Source organism: Lathyrus oleraceus, chromosome 7 (assembly GCF_024323335.1).
Source record: "Lathyrus oleraceus cultivar Zhongwan6 chromosome 7, CAAS_Psat_ZW6_1.0, whole genome shotgun sequence".
NCBI classification, from domain to species: domain Eukaryota; kingdom Viridiplantae; phylum Streptophyta; class Magnoliopsida; order Fabales; family Fabaceae; genus Lathyrus; species Lathyrus oleraceus.
In genome coordinates, this window is record NC_066585.1 from 79,312,725 (window position 1) to 79,334,126 (window position 21,402).

The 21,402-nt window shown below is 37.9% G+C and overlaps 1 protein-coding gene across 2 annotated transcripts; it reads right to left on the reverse strand.

Annotated features, from left to right (window-relative positions):
- Window positions 1-1,404: 1,404 nt before the first annotated feature.
- LOC127105518 (MACPF domain-containing protein At4g24290) lies at window positions 1,405-3,756 on the reverse strand. Of its 2 annotated transcripts, none has more exons than XM_051042711.1 (5): window positions 3,314-3,756; window positions 2,793-3,236; window positions 2,520-2,703; window positions 2,242-2,408; window positions 1,405-2,136 (listed from the first exon to the last, which is right to left on the reverse strand). In XM_051042711.1, exons 1-5 carry the CDS (start codon window positions 3,578-3,580, stop codon window positions 1,468-1,470), a joined length of 1,731 nt encoding a protein of 576 aa, XP_050898668.1. In that variant the 5' UTR covers window positions 3,581-3,756; the 3' UTR covers window positions 1,405-1,467. The 2 variants fall into 2 exon arrangements, with proteins under 2 accessions (XP_050898668.1, XP_050898669.1); XM_051042712.1 differs by having other exon boundaries at window positions 1,405-2,132; window positions 2,238-2,408.
- Window positions 3,757-21,402: the final 17,646 nt, after the last annotated feature.

Below are 21,402 nucleotides of genomic sequence, written 5' to 3' on the forward strand. Positions count from 1 at the left end.
AGGTAGTGAACATCTAAATGGCGTAAAATGAATTTTGAGGTATCTTTTTGGTACTATTTATAAGAGAATTTGTTTTAGAGGTGACGAACCTATTTTGGTTGGGTAATCCGAGTTATATATGGATGGAGACATTGATTCTAATAAGTCTACTTCATGCCACATGGTTATATTTGCAGAGGAGTTATGGATTGGCAATCTAGGTTGCAAAAGTGTGTAACATAGTCTATTACTGAGGCAAAGTTTATTGTCATTACTGAAGCATGCAAAGAGTTTCTATGGTTGAAGAAGTTCTTGTCGGAGCTTGATTTTGTTCAAGACAAATATGTTTTATTTGTCGATAGTCAAAATGTTATTCATCTTGGTAAGAATATGACTTTTCATTGTAAGTTCAATTACATTGATGTGAGATATAATTGGATATGTGATATTTCAGATGCTAGGTTATTTGAGTTAGTTAAAGTTCATACTAATGATAACGTGTTTGATATGATGACTAAAGCGCTACCAAGAGGAAAGTTTGAAATTTGTTGTGATATCGTTGGTTTGGCGATTTCCTCCACATAATTGTGAGGGGGGATATGTTAGGTATTTGACCCCCTTCTTATATGGAGTAAAACCCAAATATGTTAGTCCATTGTGTCTCACTTATATTAAGTGGAGATGCGCATTCTAGGGTTAGAGAAAAGAAAGGATAAAATCAACCATAGTGAGAAAAGAAGTTAGAAACCCTAATCCCGATTTTCTCAAATCAGTTTCAGAAAAATAGTGATTCTGTTAACCGTTGGACCGGGCTAATGTTTGGACACATTGTTCATGAGACATAGTTCTACACTTTCACTGTTCAGATCGTCAAAATAAGGTTTGAGCAGAGGTATATCGTGTTCACACTGCACCAGGTGTTTGGGGATTCTTTCTCTTCCAATTCACAAACTGTAAATTTTCGTGCTTTGTTGTTTTGGTTTATTATAGCATTATTTGTACATTATTCTAATACACTCTTGTAATTTCATTTGATTATAGCTAAGATAATTCATTGTCTGAACGACTCTTGATTTTTACACTTACTTTGAGGAATTTTCTACGTTAAAGATTTGTCGTTCTTTTATTCACTTTCAATTTCTATTTGGTACCATATATATATTTTTTTTTCTCCTTAAAGATTTGTTATTGTGTTTTGTATTAATTTCCATCATGTATGATTAACCAAGTATTGGGTCTCGTCATAGTACAAGATTAAGGGCTAAGAATAAGAAAAACAAAAATTTTGTAAGGAGAAGTGTTGTAGATAAGATTAGATGAACAACTCACTATGTTAGAACTACTTGCTGATGAAGAATTGCTTCTATAAGTATCTGGTTTTTATGTTTGTTTCACATCAAACTTAAATTTAGATTGAAAACATCCCGACATAAATCACTTAATTTAAAACATATTTTAAACAAAACTAATACTAAACTGAATCACTTGCTATGAAGCTTCAGTTTCACACTGTATAACAAAGTTCAATAGTGAATACTTAACACATAGATATATTTTCCCATTCTGAACAGAAAACTTTGCACCAGACACAACCCAATATCCTGGAATGTCTTCAGGTCCTCTCATCCTTTCCGTTATGTCCACATATCGTTGAAGTTTAGGCATATTAACCGGGGCAGGCAGTGCAGCAGAATATGTTGTCGAACCGATTGTCACATCACCCGGTTTCGGATGACCCCTCTGTCCTTCTTTCGGAAGAAAAGCCAAGACGCCTCTAGATTTGTTGCTGAAACCGCCAAGATTGGAGGATCCATCCCACTCAGGTAGTTTCTGAAGCGTGGCACCGATAACTTTGGAGAAGCGCAGTCGTAAAAGGAGACACTTCTTTTCAACTTGCAACTGAGCTCCCGTGACAATGGAAAGACTATCCTCCGATTCAACGGGTGCGGTACAAACGTATGAAAAACAGCTCCATTTCACTTTCTTATGGAAGTTGCAGCTATACGAGCCGCAAGACAGATAAGCATTTGCGTTGTTCGTGAGTGGTAAGGACTTTGGCAGAGAAGTCAAGTGCTGCAGATGAATGGCTAACCGGTTGCTTCTTCTCCCTTCCAATTGTAATCTCAGGCCAATTACTGGTCTATTTCCAACATCTAACTGCCAAATGGAGCCAAAATGGAGTATCTTCTATTAAGCTATCTCGTCATTAAACGGAGTTACATGCTCGCAAAATACACAAAAAGTTTAAGATAGAAAACTTACTGGTATTGTATTTATGTAAAGCTTTGGACCGAAGATACTAAATCGTAGCCACGTATTCACTTGATGCTTCCAGTAAGAACCAAGACGTATCTCACTAAGTATAGGCGCCCATTGTCTCGGTAGCTGAAACTCGAAAAATTGATGGAGGTCTTCCATTGGAGGTTTGTCTGTTTCAGTTATCACAGTTTATATGCAGGTTCAACAAAATCAATTTCAGAAAGAGATTATTTCTGAGATAAATTTTCATGCAGCAAAACAAAAATCAAATAAGTACTTACAACGAAGGTAGAGATTTATAGCATGGCTCGCAAATCCGCTGCCACGGATACCCAACAAAAGGGATGTCAACGGAAGAAGATGCATCGATATGACGTCGGGCTGTGAATCAATAGTATCCAACCATTCACTATGATACATTTTTTTACTGCTTCCACCCTTCCTTCTATGTATCATAAAAAGATTCTGCAATTTCACCGAAAGATCAATGCAATCAAGAAACTTCAAAACTACTAACACCTTTCTAATACAAAACAAATTAAGTGGTCTGTTACCTCCTTTTCGTTGCTTAAGTCTTCCGAAGCTGGGCGACGATTCTCTGCAGAATCCATGAACTTCATGTCAGCTGTTTCCTTTAAAAGCTTTTGGATACTAGCCGGATCATTGAGATCGGACGAAACATCTTGTCTAACATAAATCACGTCCTTCCCTCCCATGCTCACCCCGACTATGACATGAGTTCCAAAACGCTCTATGAACCTTGCCAAGGCCTCAGGGTCCCATGACGATGGCACAGCTTCTTTGACATGATCACGGAGTTCACCGTGATACTTTTCTAATTCAACAGAATAGCGTTTGATGAACCAACCATCATAAGCAAGAGACTTAATGTAAGCCAAGTGTTTGATGCATCGACAGGATAACCCAAATGAAGCACAGAAATGGCCTGATGCAGTTTCTCCTACAAGACGCATTTCATGGTTGAAATGCTTCAACATCTAAAACAACACGGAAAAACTTGTCTTAGAAGTATTAATCTTCCAATAATTTAACACGGATCTAAAATAATATATACCTGGTGTGAAGTGAGAACATCTAAGTGAATTCTAATAGATTCTCCTCTGACGCATTTGATAGAGTTTGGAACATTAGGAACTGTAACACCACCGGAAATCTCCAAATCACGACACTGTTGTTGTTCTTTATTGATGAAGATCAAAGGTGAACCATTGCTCTTACAATTCTCAAAGTTGATATCTACTGTGATGTCAAAACCCAACCCAATTGAGTTTATTGCTTTCTGAGCTGCTTCAAAATGCGAAACACTCTTTGATTGTTCCATTCATTACACAATTTGAAGGTCTATTCATGTAGAAAAGAAAGATATAAAAGATGTAAATGAAAAACTAGAGAGAAAATCATGTCTATACTTAATTATAATCGAGCAAAGTTAAGGAGCAAGAGTTGTTTTTTAGTTGTTGTTGTTGAATAAGAAGGATTAGGAACAGGTACAAGATTGACTTGGATGTTGACTTGGGTTGTGTTGATATTTATTTATTTATTTTTTTAAATGTGGAATCGTTTAATCCTTTAAATAATTTATAAATAATTTTTTTATTGTAGATATTTTGCATTTTAAAATTTTGAGAAATTCTCTTCACAAATATAATTTTCTCAAAGGTGTTTTCTTTTTAAGAACAGATCATTCTGAATTGTATGTGTTCTGGATCTTCAAAAGTTTTAAAGAGAAAGTCTAACATTTGAACTAGATCTCGGATACCTCAATCAACTATTATATATAAGGTTCTTCGTGTGAAGAAAAAATATCTTTTATCCATTCTCACTCTCATATTATTCTTTATTCTCTCACTTATATGTTGAAGTGTTGATATTGCAAGTCAGTATCTTCTCTACCGAACCGAAAGCACAACTCTGCCACAGCAAGGCATTACATCATTAGTTCAATAATCATTTCTAATTCTGAATCGTACAGTAATGCCTTTTTGTGAGAATCGACTTTTGATTCATGAGAATTTCCACAATCAAACTTGTCCGATTCAAATCTTGATTGTTATAGCAGTCACGCTAAGATGAAGAAAGTAATTCTCGATCCTACTTCTGATCACGTCTTAGATCCTTCCAAGTCTTGATCATCTCCTATCTTCTGATCACGTCTTAGATCCTTCCAAGTCTTGATCATCTCCTATCTTCGTTGTAGATTCGATCAACTAGAAGCTCCGTAATAAAAAATGGCATTTGCCACATAGCAGTATGTAGATTGAGAAGTGAGACAAAGACAAGTCAATATCAATGTTTCGAGACCACTTGAATAAATATTTGGGACAATTTGTTGTTTTATCATGAATAGGGAAAACCAAATACCAAATATGCTTGACATCGTGTAATCTGCTATCTTTGTGGTGGAACTAGGCCACTACACTCAAGTTAATTGATTAAATGAACCCTAAAATTGTTCGAAAAAATCATATATTCTTACGGTAACAATACAATATATATATATATATATACATCATAATAGTGCTTTATATAGTAACTTATATATGATTAATGAGCATGGCAATTTAATTTATGATATATGTTCTTTATAATTGTTTGGCTTAATAAATAGTAAATAAGTAAGAAGATATAAATTGACATGTATCATAAATCTTGAAATTTACATAAGGCTTTATTGATAGTATTAGTTTATAATGAAATCTTGAAATACCTATTAGTTTGATAATTATAATTTAATAAATCGAATGTTTTAATGTGTATTATACTCAATATATTGGTTTATAAAAAATGCATAATTATTTTTTTGGATATAACATGAATTAAATTCTTAATTATTATCAAAAATTCGATAATAGATATTTCCCCGCCTTCAGTTAATTTTAAATGAAATGTAATTTGGAATGTGATCAATTTTCAAACACACAATACTATTGATTTGATTGTAAAGTTTTCTTTTGTTTAATTTTCAAAATTAATATACATAAAAGAAAATAATTATGACATATTAAGTAAACCAGTGGAAAGATAAATTGAAATTGAAAATTGGAAATTTTAAAATATGGATTGGTTGATTACTGAAGTAGTCAAATTTATTAAAGTTCATGATTTCAGCAAATGAGTTTTGATATATATTCTATGTAACTAACATGTTTGTATTCAAAGAGACCTATTATTATAAGACATATAAGGATCATTTAAAGATGAATCATGGCTTATATAGACCTCAGATTTGGAGTCTAATATAACTATTGAATACCGAGATGAGGAATTTTGAGATTCTTATCACGGAGGATAATAAATTTGAGATCCCCACAAATGAAGAACCTTGTGAGGAAGGTTCTCCACAGATTGTTGAAACACAAACCGAAAGGTTGTCACTAATGAAGAATCTTGTGAGGAAGATTCTTCATGGATTGTTGAAAAGTAACCCGAACTTAGAATAAGCAAGAGAGTCCGAAAGGCTAAGGATCTATGACCGAATAAAATTGATAGTGAAATGATTTCTTTTATCTAATGAAAGGAAATATTAAGAATTTTGTTCATAAGATTCATATTATTCTTCAAGTGGAAGATGATCCTAAGACTTATAAGAAAACAATAGCTTCAAGGGACTCCTTTTGTTTAGAAGGAAGTATCATAGTGTGATGGTATACTAAAAACCTACAAGTCTAGATTAATGACTAAGGGTGTTTTAAATAAAAGGAAGGTGTTTATCATTTGACACATATGCACTAATAACAAGCAAAATAAAAACTAGAGCAACATTTGCATTAGCTTCTTTGCATAACCTTATATTTCCTAAAATGGAAGTCAAAATAACACTCCTAAATAGAGATCTCGATGAAGAGATTTACATGGAGCAGCTAGAAGATTATGTGGAAATAAACAAAAGGTGTGCGAGTTTGACAAATCCTTGTATGGATTAAAACAAGCACTGAAACAATGACATTAAAAGCTTGACTTTGTCATTGCAAGATTCACCAATTAATGGGGAGACACATAACTTATGGGGAAATTTTCAATCATTATCACAATATAAATTCAAATATTTTGTCATCATCAAAAGGGGGAGATTGTGAGGAATACATCTTATATCTTGTTCAATTTTGATGAAGACAAAGATTATCAAAGAAGAAAATGATCAAAAGTATCATGCATATCAATGATGAAGTTGATCAAGAAGGTTGAACATGGAAATTCAAGTAAAGATTTGACACAAGCGAACATAAATAAGGTACTTATTGCAATTCATACTATATTACTTTAAATTGCTCAGAATTTCATCTAAAAACCTTCTTGCATAATCATGCATGATCACCTAAAAACCTTCTTCATCTAATTCATGTGCAAGTGTTTGTATACAAAGTTGTGTGAGAATATTGTGTGTTCCTTTGTCCCTATGTTGATTAAATATTGATCATTAACAATGAGATGAATGGAATTTTAGAAACAAAGAGGTTTCTAACTTCCACATTCAAGATGGAATGATCTTGGACTAGTTGACACACTTTTGGGGATCAAAGTAAAGAAAAATAGTGGGGGTTATGAACTTAGTCAAATACATTATGTTGAGAAAGTACTCGGCAAGTTCAAACACTTACATTTCAAGAAAATGAGTACTCCATTTGACCTTAGTGTCAAACTTCAAAAGAATGATGGAAAAGTTGTGGCTCAATTGGAATATTCAAGTGCATGCAATGTACTAGACCCGACATAGCATTTGCAATTAGTAAAATGAGTAGATTTTACTAGCAATCCAAATGGTGAATATCATAAATATGCATTTATCTGGATATTTACACTAGTCGAGGGTACAATGTCAAGGCTCTTGCTTCCACTGGTGAAGAAGCTAAGTGGTTGAGGGACCTTTTGTTGGAAGTTCCATCGACTAAAGACAATGTTTCAAAGGTATTGATACATTACGGTAGTCAAGCCACTTTACCTATACCATACAAAAAGTGTATAACTGAAATTCTAGGCAAGTAGGACTTAGACATTCCTTTGTGAGAAAATTGATTAAAGATGGAATCATTTCCCTCACCTATATATAGACGAGCTATAATTTGGCCGATCTATTTACTAAGCCACAAGCCAGAGACTTAGTAAAAACAACCTCGAGAGATATGGGGTTAAAACTCCTTGAGTAAGAATTCCGACAGCGGCGGAAACCCAATCTTACGTTAACAGAATATTAACCTCAAGATTCAGTGGGTAACAATAAGTCGTTGATTTGGATGTTTGTCGAACATTACGTGATAATGATGACCTTTAAAATGAGGTTTGAGTTTTTATTTAAACTCTTAATGAAGTTCAATACCGAGGGTATGTGTATCATGGAAAAGGATACAATATGAACTTCACCTATGTGAATTTCGAGATGGTGTCGTCTCAAAGTGAGAGTTGGAGTTTCTCTCACAAAAAGTTCATGAAATAGGAAAATATATGGCCATAAATAAGTGCTAGGCGAGATATGTAAGGGAGTAACCCTTAAAGAATGTGTGGAAGGTAACGTCGGTCTAATCATATGGATTAATAGTTTAAAATCATTAGTACCTAACATTCCGATTAAACTTTGCATTGTCATCACTAAGGTTAAGTTTTAAATAGAAAGATACCTAATTGTATTAACATTCTTTATTTTATTTTTTCTGGAATTGATCTTGTCATTATTAGAACAAGTGGGGTATTGTTGTAAATTATTAAGAATTAATAATCTTGAGTGTGTCCCAAAATGACAATATGCAAGTGAAGATTAATTTTGAATTCAGAAATAGGCCACACTTGTGAAGTGTTACAGTGAGTTTGGATTCACAAATATGCAACACTTGTGAAGTGTTGCAGTAGGTTTGGATTCACAAATATGCAACACTTGTGAAGTGTTGCAGTAGGTTTGAATTCGGAAATAGGCAACACTTCGTGAAGTGTTTTAGAATGAAAGAACACAACTCTTGAAGAATGTTGCAGTAGGCGGAACAATGTAACTTTTGGAAAAAGCTTGTTACTCTTGGTAAAAGAAGTTGTTTCACCAAGGGTCGCAACCTTGTGAAACAACACCAATATGTCCTATAAATACTTCTTTCCGGATTCAGAAAAAAAACATAACAAAAAACAGTGACTCCTCTTCACATAATTCCAGACATTCTTTCCTGCATTCAAATCTTCACCAGTCTTGTGCATATTGAATTAGAAGGCTGAATTATCCTGAGTATTCTTGCGTTCCAACTTTAAGACTATAAGAGAGTGCTTAAAATATTTTTAACAAAATTGACACCATTCACGATTCTAGCATCGATCCATTTGATTTAACTTCAATTTTTTAACATGTTGTAGTTCTATATTGATGAAGATCAAAGGTGAACCAATGCTCTTACGATTGTCGAAGTTGATATCTACTGTGATGTCAAAACCCAATCCAATTGAGTTTATTTCTTTCTGAGCTGCTTCAAAATGCGAAATACTATTTGATTGTTCCATTTATTACACAATTTGAAGGTCTATTCATGTAGTAAAGACATATATAAAATATGTAATGAAAAACTAAACAGAAAATCATGGATATTCTTGGATTATGATAAGGTACAAGATTGACTTAGATATTTACTTGGGTTCGTGTTGATATTTATTTATTTATTTACTTATATATTTTTTTAAATGTGGAATTCTTTAATCCTTCAAAATAATTTTTAAGTTCACAAATAATTCTTTTATTGTAGATATTTTGCAGTTTTAAATTTTGAGAAATTCTCTTCTCGCTTATAATATAATTCTCTCAGAGATATTTTTCTTAAGAATGGATCATTTTGAATATGAATTATATGTGTTATGGATCGATCAAAAAATTTATAAGAGAAAGTCTAACATTTGACTAGGTCTTGGACACCTTGATCGGTAAAATAGCAAGTGTACTATTTGCACCAATGTAGTAATAAAATGAGAGTTATCCCGAGTATCGATCTCGAGGACTGCGTAATAAGTCTCAATCTTTATAATAATTCTATTGAACAAAAGATCATAGGGGGTTTGATGAGTGTTTTCAAAAATAATAAGAACGAGAAATAATTATATTAAGCGTATAAAAACTGTTTAACCGATATGAGAAAGCATGCTAGAGCCAGATGTGTGAATTGCTTTGTAATACACTTCTTCCATATTATATAACATCTATGTTGTAATTATTCAAAACCGATTCTCAAGAATTCTTTTCTCTAATTCCTTAGCCGAAAACCATTAACAGTCAATTTCAATCCTAATTCCTTAGTTATTCAAATTGACGTTACGAAATATGTAATTGATCAAGAATTAACGGCTACTACGATTTGATCCTTATTCCTAAGTGATTAAACCAAACTTTTATTATACAACAAGCGATAAGGCGGTTTGTCCGACCTAAACCTTAACCAGAGATCAGAATTTCATTTGTCCGATAAAATAAAGCATTAAGACCGTTGTATAATAATTTGAATAAAGAAAACACCGATGATCATAAAAACATAGAAAAAGTATTCATACAGTAGCAATTCAGGGACACCCCCTAGCATTGGGGGTTTAGCTTTTCATAATATTCAAAGACAGTAAATTACAAATTAGAGACATTACAATTTGTTGTTGATGAAGGTTGATCTTCAATCTCTTCCGATCTTGAAGATCTCTTATCCTCTAAACACCTTGCAAGCTCGCTTCTCCTTTCTGCCTATTTTCTTCTACGATAAAAAAGTCCCATCTTTATACCAAAATCCAGACTAAATAGTTTCCAATCAACTAAAAACATCGTGAAATACCCAAACTGCCCTCCGGACGTACATAGGGGTCAACATACTAAAAATCAGCAAACGGGGCGAATTGGCCAACACGGGCCGTGTTGGCTATATGTATATCTCAAATCTTCAGCCCTTGCTGACACGGGCCGTGTTAGCTGACACGGGCCGTGTCAGCTGACACAGGTGTCACATTACGCGAAAAACCGGCGGGAAAACGAAACAACAGAGCCGCCACCGTGCGTTATTTATCCCAAAAGAGGGAAAGGAAACGCTCGAAGTAAACCTGGAAAAGACATGGTCTCGCGACCAGAGAAAGATGGGATCGGGAGTTAGTTATGCGAAGGGAAGGTATTAGCACCCCTACGCATCCGTCGTACTCGACGGGATCCACGCACAAAAGAATAGAAGAAAGGTTGCTAGAAACTGCTCACAAACACTGCACAAGGCTGGAAGGAAACACAGAAAGACGGAAGAAACGGAACTCGGCAGGATATCGCATCCTGGGCCTACGTAGTCTGTCAGACATAGACATCAGATTCGACGTAGTTCGGGACAGGGGAAACGTGCTCGCTAGGATGTCGCATCCTATGTATACGTATCTTCTCTAACCGGAGAAGAATCAGAGCACTCGTAGCTCGGCTAACGCACGCCAAACAAAACCCACACAGGAAACCGAATGCCAATCGTCGGCCTTATGTCAGACTCCATACAAACCGGCAAACAGGGAAACCGAACGCCCATCGCTGGACTTACATCAGACTCCGAACCAACAAACACACACAGGAAACCAACTACCAATCGCTGGACTTACGTCAGACTCCAACACACACAAAGGGGTTGAAAAAGAAAAAGGGCGCCCGGAGAGATCAGCTCATCTCCTGCCTACGTACCTCATCTGGCATGAGGATCAGGGCGACGTAGTTCCCTTAAACAGGGAAAGAACTTCTAGCCTAACTAGAGACAAAGGGAGACACAAACTACTAGGGAGACTACGACTCGAGCCTAGAAGTTATCATGCATATAATCCCTATGTTGAGGTTTCTATCCTAACTTGCACAGGAAGCAAGCTATCTTAAACAGCACAGTCAAGCACAAGTAAACACACACACTATATACAAACAAGTGGCTCACACAAGGCTAGGCTTTAGTCAAGGGGTCAAATCAACCTCGACAAACAAGCCAACTGGAGAAGGGTGTGGTTAGCTCTTAACCCTAACATTGAGAGTTAGGGTGAAGCAGATGAAATGGGAAGTGAGGGTAGACCTCACAGCTCTTATCCCTGGCCTGGGAGAGCTTGACTCAAATAGAAGGTGTGGGAGTTCAGAATGTAGGAACTCTTCTCCACAGATGACTGACACAACATGATCTTGGGCTCTTATTCATAATGCATCAACACAATGGTGTGAGCGAGGTGAATGACACAACTGAATAGCAGGGGATGGGTTGCACATCCCTTGTATCTGCCAATGCCTCTTCACTTAGGAGGTCTTTGAATGTACAGGGCACAATATTAAACAATCACAAGCATTGCCTCTTAAGGAGGGATTCAGACAGGTGCCTGCCCACATAACAGGACATGTCTTCCAGACTACATGAAGTCAGAAGAATTATACCTCAATGGTAAGCAAACCACAAGCTAGCAAAGCAAAGTTCAAATGAACTTAAAGCAGCTTAAGTACCTGTGAAAACATTTAAACCAATCAGTTTAACTGTACAGACATCCATCACATCCATCACACAAAAAATCAGAAGCATTGGAGTTCATTTGGCATGGCAATCACATTGTACAATTCAAACAATCAAATGTTTGACACAAATTGTCACACCAAGTTAGCACAAGCACAAAACAGAAATGGCACATGATAAAAATGTCAAACCAAAGCCAAAATGTCCATCAATGTGTCTAGAATTAGCATGCAAAATTTCACATTCATTGGATAAGAAACAAGCATTTCACAATGAGATAAGCAAGGCAAGGTCACACATGCATATGTATTCAATCATCCTAGAACAAATTATTTTTTCAGCCAGGCACAACTTGTAAATTCATGCTCATAAAAAACTAGACAGAATAAGGAGCATTTTGCAAAAAATTGGGATGAAATTGGTGCATTTTTCTATTTTATATGATTTTTCTAAGTTGAGGAAAAAATTTGAAATCAAAAATATGCATGGCATGAAAATAGGAGGGAAACATGGAAAATGGCAAGGCAGTTTGAAATTATGCGCTCAGACGGACTCGAACCCGGCGCACATTCAAATTTGAAATTGAGCGCTAAGCAAAACGGCAGCGTTTTGTTCTTAAAACCCTAAGCGCTGGAAAACCCAGAATTTTCGTAGCTAATCATGAATTCGTAGCAAAACCGAAGCAAGTTCATAGCTAAACCTGGAAATGTTATGATCTTCATCTTCCTCATGAAGATGAAGACGAACTTCAAAGCATATTTCCAGAAAAACCAAAACACGTCCAGAAATCACAAACAATAACATCATTCAACAGGTTTTTTCATGGTGAGCACGGATCAAGCAATGAATCAATCAAAAACATCATATATTATTCAAATCGAAGAAAAGAAGAATTGACATCAAAACTTGAATCATGCATATCTTCATGTACAGTGCGCCATTTTACTTGATTCTTTCACCAGATTTCTCAACAACACGAGATCTACACAAACATACACATAGATTCGAGAATTATGAGAATAAAAAATCCTACCTCTTGAAGAGCAGATTCGGGTTTGGCTTGTTTCAAGGCTTGTGATGGTCCAAAAATCCTCTATAATGCTTGGTGAGATGATTAATGAAAAGATTGAAGCTCCAGCACGTGTGGTTCCAGCTCAATTTACAAACTCCATTGATGCTCCAAGCTTTGAGTATGATTTAATATGGCACGATTTGCTTTGATTCCACGTCCAATCTTGCTCAACAATGCTTCCTGATCATGAATCCAACACTAGAAATGGCTCTTGTGTGAAGAATTGCAAAATATTTTTGAGAGAAAAATTTGTATGATTTTCAAGATTCAGATCTGAAATGGCTGTTAATGATGAAAACAGTTGAGATTAACCTTATATACCACTTAGTAATGATGCTGAAAATCTGTTTTAACCAAAGCTAAGTGAGATTAACAACTTATGAGGTGTATGCGCAAAATGGTATTTTCACCCCCATGCATGAAAAGCCACGTGAACAGTACCCAATTCTGATCCAAAATCACTTAAAACAAGCCCATGCAAGCTTTTGAATTGGTATTTTATGCTCATGATCAACCAAAATGATTTTATGAAATTTCTTTCAAAAACTTCATGAGTGAGCACATGGTTATGCAAGTGGAACTCAAGCCATGTAATGAGATGTTTGGAAACTACAAGTCATGATGAACAAAATGCAAAAAGAACCACCCAAATTGGAGCTTTGGTTCAAAAGTTATGTCCATTTGAATTTTCAAACACACTTTGCCATGATTGGATCATATCTCCTCAACCACACATTAGAAATTCATGATCTTGGACTTTTTGGAAATGGGAGAGAAAGATCTTCAACTTTCATGTTGGACAAAATTTCATTTGAAGCTTTCTTGATGATGTAAACTTGAGTTGAAGTTGGTCCAAAACCTTTCCATTTTTGGAAATTCCAAATTATAGGTCACTTGCTATTTTGGGAAAGTCTTGACCTGACTTCAAATTCTTCAATGTGAGTGTTTGAAATGTAAAATGAGACTTGTTTGAACATGAATGAAGCATCTCTAACCACTTCCCACCTCCAAATCCACAGTTGACTTTGCAGTTGACTTCTGTTGACTTCTATGGGCCTCAGATGAATTGCACATGCACTGATAAGTTCTGAGCCTTCAACACTTGGCCAAGTTGCCTCAAAATGATCTTTGGGTCATGTAAGCTCAATGGAACCACCCTAGGGCTTTGAAATCATGGAAAATGCTCTTGTTGCCTTGCACAATTGAATCTCCTGACCAGTCTTGACTGATGAGATGCAATGGACTATGCAATATGAATGCAATGTTAATGACCTAAAAAAGAAATGTATATACAAATGAGAGGTGCAAGTTTGAGGTGCTACAGCTGCCCCTATTCAATCAACTAGGAACTTGAACGGATGAGAGCAACGGCTGTCAGACCTTCAAGGTAAACAGGGATTGAATACCAGAGAACCGTAGAAATTTGCACTCTGCGGGATATGATACAAAGAAAAACCAAGCCATTTACCGATGGCGGCTGCTCAATAACTTCAGGAAAGCGAGGCCATTTACCGATGGAGACCTAGCTGGGAACTGGATATTTGATATTTACCGATATCAACTTCAGCGAGACCATTTACCGATGGCTGTTGGGAAACAACATCCAAAAGAAGCAAGACCATTTACCGATGGTGGCTTCAACTGGGAATTTGATATTAAAAGGAAGCAAGACCATTTACCGCTGGTGGCTTCAAAGCAACTTGATATTTACCGATATCAACGTCAGCGAGACCATTTACCGATGGCTGCTGGGAAACAGATGTCACATAAAGCGAGGCCATTTACCGATGGCGGCTAAGTTGGGCATTCGATATTTACCGATATCGAAGCAAGACGAGGCCATTTACCGATGGCATCTCCAACTGGGGGAGGAAAAAGATATTTGGAACCAGACAAGACGTTTACTGACGACCCTACTGGGGATCTTTGATTTTTATCAAAGGAAGGAAACAAGACCAGACATTTACCGATGACTGGGATGAGACTCGATGTTTACCGACATCGAAAGATGATGTTTACCGACATCCAAAAAAGACGACCAGACATTTACCGATGACTGGGAACAAGATATGCAGCCAGACGTCAACGGACGACTGGAAAAAACTCGACGTTTATCGACACCAACGGAGAGGTGACCAAACATCAATGGACAATCTGGGGAAAGAGATACAACCATACGTCAACGGACTAATGGGAAAAACTCAACGTTTATCGAGACCAACGGAGAGGTGACCAGACATCAACGGATGAATGGAAAAAGATAGATCTTACAAACATCGAAAGATGATGTTTACCGACATCAAAAAGGGATAACCAGACATTTACCGATGACTGGAGTGGGACTCGATGTTTACCGACACCGAAACAATGGTGTTTACCGACACCGAAACAATGGTGTTTACCGACACTGAAACAACGGTGTTTACCGACACCAAGGAAAGAACACACACGGGCGCTGACATGACACTTACCGGTATCACAAGGATGACATATCCATTACGTCAAGGCAAAGCTAAACACTTGCCGGGGATCTCACTGGGGAGAATCAAGCTTTCCTTTCACTGCGGGTGAGGAAATAAACCTCTCTGGGGAATTATCAATCCTGAATGCTGTCAGGAGCAACTGTAGCAAATGTGCCATACAGATGTTGAACAACGATCCGCCTCTGCCGGGGATATGGTCTGATTAGGTTTAACACATGAATGCATATGTTTGAATTTTTCTATGGCGTAATGCTCCATATTGAATGGAAATGCTACACGATTTGAGGATGCAATGATCACTACATACAAGATGCAAAATGATGCAAACTCCTGCTGGGGAACAAGCGGACTGCTCTGTTGAGCACACAAATATGAATAGATTCTCCAACTCTGTGGAGAGACGCACTGCTGGGAGTGCTCTGCTGATCTGATACTCTGGGGACGACAGAGAAACCAACTCAACTGGGGAGACTCTGTGTGGGGACACACCAAATTCTCAAACGTGCTGGGGAATATCATTGCTGTTGGAGAAAGGATCCCATCAGGGACAACCTTCACTGAATCCAATCCACTCGAGGACTCCGCGAGGGAAACAACCAATGCTCACCTCTGCTGAGGATAGCGACCAATCCACAGGTAGGATAAACTCTACTGGGGATAATTTTCACCGAACCTGATTCACTCGGGGAACTTGCTGGGTAAAACCATCAACACCCACCTCTGCTTGGAAGATCCGCTAGGGGAAAACATTCACAACCCTGATGGGGAAAGGCATCCGCAACTCTGCTGAGGATTACAGTACTTCAAACCCGACTGCTGGGGAATAAACTACTCACAGGCATCTCCGCTGGGGATACAACATCCTTCCGACTCGGTGGGGATTAACAATCTTCAGACTAGCTGGGGATAAACCCACTTTCGGTCCTGCTTCCCAGCTGCTGGGGAAGAACAGTTTTAATAGCTTTCAGACTTGCTTGGGGAAACAGCCACTTCCAAGCCTGCTGGGGAAACATCCTCAATCCTGCTGAGGAATTCCTGATCTCGACTATGCTGGGTAGACAAGTCCTGAACTTGCTTCATCTGCTGGGGAAGATCCCCATCCTCTCACACCACTGGACAGTGCTGACAGCATCCCTGAACAAACCGTGGCTTCAACTACTTCAGCCAGGAACCAAAGATGATAACCTGCAACCAACAAGACATACATGCCCCAGGGGATTGCATGGATAAGATACACTCCAGTGTACTCAACATTCAAAATGATTTTCAAATGTTTTATCTTTCTGCACGTTATTGTCTAGCCTTCATGTTTTTATATGCAATGTTTATCAAAAATTCGGACGTTTTTGCAAACAAAACAGTAAAAATAAAAACAAGAGAGCAATTTATCTGAATAACGACTTTTTATTGATTGAAAATGGGCCTGAAAAGGCGAATACATCAGGAAGCAATTCCTAGAAAGAGGTAATTGCGCACAAAAGGAAAAATCTACCCTAATGGCAATGTGAACACGGCATCCACTATTTCCCAATTCTGTTATGACTCACAGATCCTCAATTTCTCCCCAAATTCCTTGCTTTCTGAGAAGAATGACTGGACCGATCCTATCCTTCGAGATGGTAGTCAATGAAGCGCGATGAAGTACAGATAACTCAGACTGTAGTCTTCGCTTTAATCCCTCTTTTGCCTGGATCTCCCTTTCGGGTTTTCGACTTACCGGGTGTACAAATTCTTTTCATTCTTTATCCCTAACTTTTGCCCGAACCTTTTCCCTCTTTTTTTTTTTGGTTCACCGGGATGCCCTTTTTTGCCTGGACTCTTTTATTCTTTTCATCCAGCGGGTCGATTTATGCGAAGTATTTTTTGACTACATCTGAGTTAACAGGGGATGGAAAATCTTCACCATCCATAGTTGTAAGCATCAAGGCTCCACCGTAGAAAACCTTTTTAACAACATATGGACCTTCGTAATTAGGAGTCCACTTGCCCCTGTTATCTGTACCGGGAGGAAGGATCCTCTTCAAAACTAAATCACCAGTCTGATAGCTTCGGGGACGCACTTTCTGATCAAAGGCTTTCTTCATCCTTCTCTGATACAACTGCCCATGGCATACAGTTGCTAACCGTCTCTCCTCGATAAGGCTCAACTCATTAAACCTTGTTCGAATCCATTCAGCTTCATCTAGCTTGACATCCAACAAGACTCTCAGAGAAGGAATCTCCACTTCAACAAGTAGGATAGCTTCCATACCATACACAAGGGAGTAAGGGGTTGCCCCGGTCGACGTACGTACCGAAGTACGGTACCCATGCAAAGCGAAAGGCAGCATCTCATGCCAATCCTTGTACTCCACAACCATCTTCTGCACAATCTTCTTAATATTCTTGTTTGCCACCTCTACAACACCATTAATCTTCGGTCTGTAAGGAGAAGAATTGTGATGTTCAATCTTGAAATCTTTACAAAGCTCCTTCATCATCTTGTTATTGAGATTCGAACCATTGTCAGTAATGATTCTCTCAGGAACCCCATAATGACAGATGATTTCCTTCTTAATAAACCGGGCAACCACTTGTTTGGTAACGTTAGCATAGGAAGCTGCTTCAACCCACTTGGTGAAGTAATCAATCGCAACCAGGATGAAGCGATGTCCATTGGAAGCAGTAGGCTCAATCTTCCCAATCATATCAATGCCCCACATTACGAACGGCCAAGGCGAATTCATGACATTCAGCGGGCTTGGTGGTACATGCACCTTATCAGCATAAATCTGGCATTTATGGCACTTCCGAGCGTACTTGAAACAATCGGATTCCATAGTCATCCAATAATAACCGGCTCTCAACAATTTCTTGGACATTGCATGACCACCAGCATGGGTACCGAAAGATCCTTCGTGCACTTTGTTAATTCCTTAGGATTGGCATTAATTTTAGAAAACAAATAATGTAATCATCTCTGTTGTTTTAATATGTTGGGTTGAAGAAATTCAACATCTGGACCAACATGTCATGTACGATGTCACGACATCAGGTTTGTGACATCGCACATGTGTAGAGAACTGAATTAATTAATTCAGTATATATTCTGGGATCAGCAAGGATATCTGGTGAATATCCTAACTCCCATGTGGAGGTCTTGAAGACTCAATCAGAAGATATATAGGCTCAAAATATGGAGATATATATGGAGAGATTCTAGGATTGAAGACCTTGTTTGTAGCAGAATTTTGCTGCTGAAGTTGTAACAGCAAAGAACAAGTCTGCTGCGATTTCTGAAGGCCCAAATCCAGTTGGGTGATTAGGTTATAAATAGCTGATTGTAACCTAGTATTTGTAAGCCTCTTAGAATGAAAATTTAGGGGTGTGTGTAAGGTAAACCTCCCAACCTGTGGGATGGTTACCATGTGTTTCTCAGTGGTAAAAGCTGAGAGTAATTGTAACTCAAAGCCTGTAGGCAAGAGTGATTTTGTTCTTGAATGAAGCTGTGAAGCAAGTTCAAGGTGTGTTAACATTACATTGTATTTGTAGTGATAGGAATGGAAACTGGAGGTTTCTATCTAGGAGTTCCTAGGTATAGATTGCATTGGGTAGGGATTAAGTGAAGAGTTGTAAACGGGTGAGTTTAGCTCTGAATTAATACTGCTAATAGTGGATCTTCTTCCTGGCTTGGTAGCCCCCAGATGTAGGTCATGTTGGAATGAACTGGGTTAACAATTTCCTGTGTTTGTTTTCCTTCTGCATGTGTGTTTATTACTGTCATAACTCAGCAGGTATTCCAGTCAGCTTATCAAGATGATAACAGACCTGGCATATAGCCTTCTGTTTGAATGTCAATCAGAATGTTGTAACATTCATCATGGACAGTAGATACTGAATGGTAAGCAGGTTAATTTCAGTTCAGTATTTATTTAAGTCTGTTCTTTTCAAGGATAACAGACCTGGCTGAAGGATCATTGTGAAACTGTCAAACTGGATGTTTTGACAGTTGATACTGAAGGTTGATACTAAAGTAGAGACTAGGTAGTTTTACAGTACTGCAAACTTAGCACAGTACATTTCCAGGAACATAACAGAATCAGCATATGTTCTGGATGTCGAACTGAATGTTGTGACATTCATTCCCAACAGCAGGAGCTAAAGTGTAGGATGATTGGTTTTTCTGGGTCAGTATTTTTTCTCAGGCTATTCTTCAGGGATTCAACAGCTTAGAGAAAAACCAGGAAACCAACTACTTACCTACAATTAATGAACCTAACAAATAGCCTAGTTGTTAGCAATCTAATAAGTGGAAATTAGATTAACGTGTTCAACCTTTAATTCACGAAATACAAGTAAAATACAAACACACTGGAACAATGTAACAGCTGATGTCCAAAATCAACAGTAAGACATCATGCTGATAATTATGGAAGAAAACAACAGAAGTGAGTGTTAGGATTGATTTCTGTTGAGTCCTTCTTCCTGATGCACAGAACCAGGTGTTCATACATTCTAGGGTGACATAGAATGAGATGTCGTGACATCTGTGAAAGTGTGCATATCAGTACAGTGATTAAGAACTATCTTGCTGTATTAGTTACAATGTTAGATCAGATGTCATGACTTGGAGTAGAACATCTGAATTCTGACTACACCAGAATTTCAATTGGTATCAGAGCAGGCATCCTGTTCTGTTTCTGGATGAGATCCATGGGTGATACTTTCTGGTATCTTGCAAGGAGTTATGTTAGTACTGATGCTAGAACCTGTGGAAGGTTCTGTGATTACCCTGAATGGTCCCTTGAAGTAGGTGGATGGACTATTCATGACAGGAATGGTGTGTACCTGTCTCTGGACGGTGGCAATTGGCCTGTGTGTGGGACAGCTGTGCCAGTATTGAATCACATTCAAACTTGGTATGGTCTTGGAGGCTGATTTGGTGAAGTGTGTGTTCATAGGTTGAGTTGTATTATGATTTCCGCTGCATAATACCTGGCAAAACTCAAACTCTGATGTTGTTTCCCCTCATGTGGATGAAAGGCTGCTGTATTCAAGATCTCATCATAATCTACTGAAGATGTCAAAGATACTTGAGTCTCCTCAAGTCCACTCATCATGACGTCCTCACTTCAGGATGGTAAGAATCACCTAATCACTGATTCTTTTACTCACTTGAGTAGGGTGTATGAAGACCTTGAAGACCTTCAAGGAAGGTTTGTTCCAAGGAGATGGAACTAATGTTCTATGCAATGTTAGAACATGTTGTTCAACAAGTATGCAGCTACTTGTTGAAGAGCAGATGTTTTTAGGTATCAAACAAAGGGATACTTCTGTTTGGAACCTACTCCTGACCTGGAAGAGGAGACATCTGTGTGTGCTAAGTTGACAAGGGTAGGGTCAACTGTGTGTGTGCTCAAGAAGGTCACCTTTAGAAGTCTGATCTCTAGAAGTTGAGCTGGTTGAGATGTGACATTGTGCAATCTCCTGCTGTTTGGCATATTCCTGTTGATTGATCAGGGTTGGATAGCTGTTCCCTGAAGTACTATGTTGTGTTGGAAGACAAGTCCCCTGGATGTTAGTAGTCAATAATGGGATAACTGATAACACGAAATTATATCGCTTTTTAAGACTTAATTCAATTAAATTATTTTATCATTTACACTAATTTATCCCATTTTATCAGATATTATGCAGTATTTCTCTTCTATTTATATCAGGTACCCATTTTGAAGCAAAAGCGAAAAAGGGAAGAAAAGGAGGTGTAAAAAGCAACAAAAAGGAGAGAAAAGGAACCAAAGGCCAAAGCCCAGCCCAAAGCGCACAAGTCACCAATGCTGTGCCTGTGACGGACGTCACAGGACGCGTGACGAGCGTCACGCGAAGGAGCCTTGTGACGGACGTCACACATAGCGTGACGAGCGTCACGCAACCCCACTACCTTTGTGGCGCAAGTATCGCCCTCAGAAGGACTTGAAGAATAACGTTAAGGAATTGGTCTCCTATATGCACGCCGTGGATATAGCCACGCTGAAGAAGGAGAGAAACGGAATGCTGCTACCAAGGCCATTATAAATAGCCGTCTCACAAACCAAAAGTTACACAGTTTTTGCACGCTCAGTTTTGCGGAAGCTCTGCCAAATTTATTTATTTTCACGCCTTTGCTTAT

Bases quoted from the DNA above. Each gene is read 5' to 3' on its own strand.
- LOC127105518 (XM_051042711.1), bottom strand. From the start codon at position 3,580: ATGGAACAATCAAAGAGTGTTTCGCATTTTGAAGCAGCTCAGAAAGCA. The intron at 2,704-2,792 runs GTAACAGACCAC...GTGAAATTGCAG, and splicing joins ACTTAAGCAACGAAAAGGAG to AATCTTTTTATGATACATAG. The intron at 2,137-2,241 runs GTAAGTTTTCTA...TCCATTTGGCAG, and splicing joins TTTACATAAATACAATACCA to TTAGATGTTGGAAATAGACC.